Source organism: Pangasianodon hypophthalmus, chromosome 12 (genome assembly GCF_027358585.1).
Source record: "Pangasianodon hypophthalmus isolate fPanHyp1 chromosome 12, fPanHyp1.pri, whole genome shotgun sequence".
Lineage (NCBI taxonomy): Eukaryota > Metazoa > Chordata > Actinopteri > Siluriformes > Pangasiidae > Pangasianodon > Pangasianodon hypophthalmus.
In genome coordinates, this window is record NC_069721.1 from 777,791 (window position 1) to 781,249 (window position 3,459).

Consider the following 3,459-nt stretch of genomic DNA (forward strand, 5'->3'; position numbering starts at 1 on the left):
AAAATAAGAATTTATAAATAATAAACATACTAAGTTCACCTCTTTAATATCTCAGTAATATCTTTACAGCTAATTTAATGCAGAATCATCAGCGTTACATCTATTAGCTCTCGGGCTGAGTCATATCTAGCGCCCTGATCCCTTTTTAAGTGCACTACAGCAGCTCTGAAATAACTGAACTCTGCGCCCTACATAGTGCACTTCAGACCCCAGTGTAAGCCGAATGAGACACGGCCTCGGGCAAGCGCGCTCGGGCTAACCGACATGTTTTACTCCAAACAGAATTAAGACTAGTTAATTCTGACCCAAGCTAGTTTATTATTACAAACTGAATTCGACAATAAAATTAGTTATATCACAAAAAAGGACATCATCACAGTCTTAATCCTGTGTGCTATATTTTAGACGTTAGCCAAGCAGCTAAGTTTACGTCTTACCCACCAACTTCCTGTTTTCTTTTTTTTTTTTTTTAAGCGGAAGTGACGTAATGTTTGCGTCCAGTTTGCGACGCGAAATCTATTTCGCTTTTAATATATATTTGTATATATTTCTTAATGTTTTTTTACATCACGCATTTTGTAATTTTAATATTTAAAATATTAATAATTAATATTAATATTAATAATATTTTCTCGAAAAAAAATCAATCTCACGACAAAAATAGTGTTAGGAGAGAAGCGACACGCGCCAAGTGCTTACGTCGGTCACGTGACCGAAACAGTCGCGGGAAAACACAAATATGATTATTTCCGAGTGTTAGCTAAGCGGCTACACGGACTCGAACTCGTTTCTCTTTTTTATGACTATTTTTACAGAAGTTTGCTGTTATTAATCAGCGAGAAACACACAGGAGCATCGATAGGCGCTCGAGACACTTTGGGTACGTTAACTGTTTTAAATCAGTGTTCTTCCTTATCGTGTGAAGCTGTGTGGGCTGTGTCCCAAATGGCGCCTCCTTTTCCGAGTAGTGCACTAAGTAGGGTGGATAGCGCCGCCATTTCTTCATCTAGATAGTTTGCTTATGTAGGGAGTACTGATGCGTTTAGGATTCGGCCCTGGTTTTCAACTAATACGGCTAGCTAGCTAACTAGATTAGGAGAATATTAGTGTAAGATAAGAATTATGAGGAATGACACCTGATTGAAGAATTATTTTCCAGAATTATTAACAACCTTAAAGAAGCTTAAAGTGAAATCCAGGGGAAATAGGGAATAGTTTCCGGTCGATGTCTAGCTACTGGTTAAAAAGAATAAAACTTTCAATAATAATAATAGTAATAATAATAATACTAAGAAGAGTAAATAAAGTGCCTGTCACTGATATTAAATGTTATTAAAAATAAAACAAAAAAAGAGACATCTCGTTTAGAGCTAAAGTTTGACTGCATTTATATCACACTACAGTATAGAGCTCCTAGAGGGGGCCATTACTTATATAAGTGCACTACATAGGGGGAGTGTGTGTGTGTGTGAGTGTGAGAGAGTGTGTGTGTGTGTGTGAGAGAGTGTGTGTGAGAGAGAGAGAGAGGGTGAGGTGGTGTGTGTTAGTGTTATGAGGAGTTATGATCAGTGAGGTGAAGTGACGTGTGGCCAAGTGCGGTGACCCATACTCGGAATTTGTGCTCTGCATTTAACCCATCCAAGTGCACACACACACACACACACACACACTGTGAACACACACACACACACACACACACACTGTGAACACACACACACCGTGAACACACACCTGTCTGTGTCCCGTACGCCTCTTACGTCATATCTAATGTCCTATACGTTTCTAACGTTGATGTTGTGTATGTTTTTTGTAAGACGTAGCGATGAGTGCGGTGAAGGCAGAAGACGTGAAGCGAGGCATCGCTGTGATTTGGGAGAATCTGCAGTGTCCCATATGGTGAGTCTGGGAGAGGATCTCCTCCAGTATATAACTATACTGTATATAACTATACTATATATAACTATACTGTATATAACTATACTATATATAACTATACTGTATATAACTATACTATATATAACTATACTGTATATAACTATACTGTATATAACTATACTATATATAACTATACTGTATATAACTATACTATATATAACTATACTGTATATAACTATACTGTATATAACTATACTGTATATAACTATACTGTATATAACTATACTATATATAACTATACTGTATATAACTATACTATATATAACTATACTGTATATAACTATACTATATATAACTATACTGTATATAACTATACTATATATAACTATACTATATATAACTATACTGTATATAACTATACTATATATAACTATACTGTATATAACTATACTATATATAACTATACTGTATATAACTATACTATATATAACTATACTGTATATAACTATACTGTATATAACTATACTATATATAACTATACTGTATATAACTATACTGTATATAACTATACTATATATAACTATACTGTATATAACTATACTGTATATAACTATACTATATATAACTATACTGTATATAACTATACTATATATAACTATACTGTATATAACTATACTATATATAACTATACTGTATATAACTATACTATATATAACTATACTATATATAACTATACTGTATATAACTATACTATATATAACTATACTATATATAACTATACTATATATAACTATACTGTATATAACTATACTATATATAACTATACTATATATAACTATACTGTATATAACTATACTATATATAACTATACTATATATAACTATACTATATATAACTACTGTATATAACTATACTGTATATAACTATACTATATATAACTACTGTATATAACTATACTGTATATAACTATACTATATATAACTACTGTATATAACTATACTGTATATAACTATACTGTATATAACTATACTATATATAACTACTGTATATAACTATACTGTATATAACTATACTATATATAACTATACTGTATATAACTATACTATATATAACTATACTGTATATAACTATACTATATATAACTATACTGTATATAACTATACTGTATATAACTATACTGTATATAACTATACTATATATAACATACTGTATAACTATACTATATATAACTATACTGTATATAACTATACTGTATATAACTATACTGTATATAACTATACTATATATAACTATACTGTATATAACTATACTATATATAACTATACTGTATATAACTATACTATATATAACTATACTGTATATAACTATACTATATATAACTATACTGTATATAACTATACTATATATAACTATACTGTAATATAACTATACTATATATAACTATACTGTATATAACTATACTGTATATAACTATACTGTATATAACTATACTATATATAACTATACTGTATATAACTATACTGTATATAACTATACTATATATAACTATACTGTATATAACTATTCTATAACTATACTATATAT

The 3,459-nt window shown here is 29.6% G+C and overlaps 2 protein-coding genes across 5 annotated transcripts in view; one reads left to right on the forward strand and one right to left on the reverse strand.

The window, feature by feature from the left end:
• The window catches only part of becn1 (beclin 1, autophagy related), a 9,840-nt gene extending 9,359 nt beyond the window's left edge, over positions 1 to 481 (reverse strand). The window contains exon 1 of one of the 3 annotated variants that reach the window (XM_053238698.1): positions 438 to 481. The gene's annotated coding sequence lies outside the window, so the exon portion shown is untranslated. The other 2 variants (XM_053238700.1, XM_053238699.1) reach the window with 2 other exon arrangements.
• Positions 482 to 684: 203 nt separating this feature from the next.
• LOC113535268 (BRCA1 DNA repair associated) overlaps positions 685 to 3,459 on the forward strand; it is a 40,718-nt gene continuing 37,943 nt past the window's right edge. For both annotated transcript variants that reach the window (XM_053238545.1, XM_053238546.1), the window contains exons 1-2: positions 685 to 880; positions 1,815 to 1,896. In XM_053238545.1, the coding sequence (XP_053094520.1) occupies positions 1,823 to 1,896 (74 nt within the window). In that variant the 5' untranslated portion in view covers positions 685 to 880; positions 1,815 to 1,822. The remainder of the gene's footprint in view (positions 881 to 1,814; positions 1,897 to 3,459) is intronic.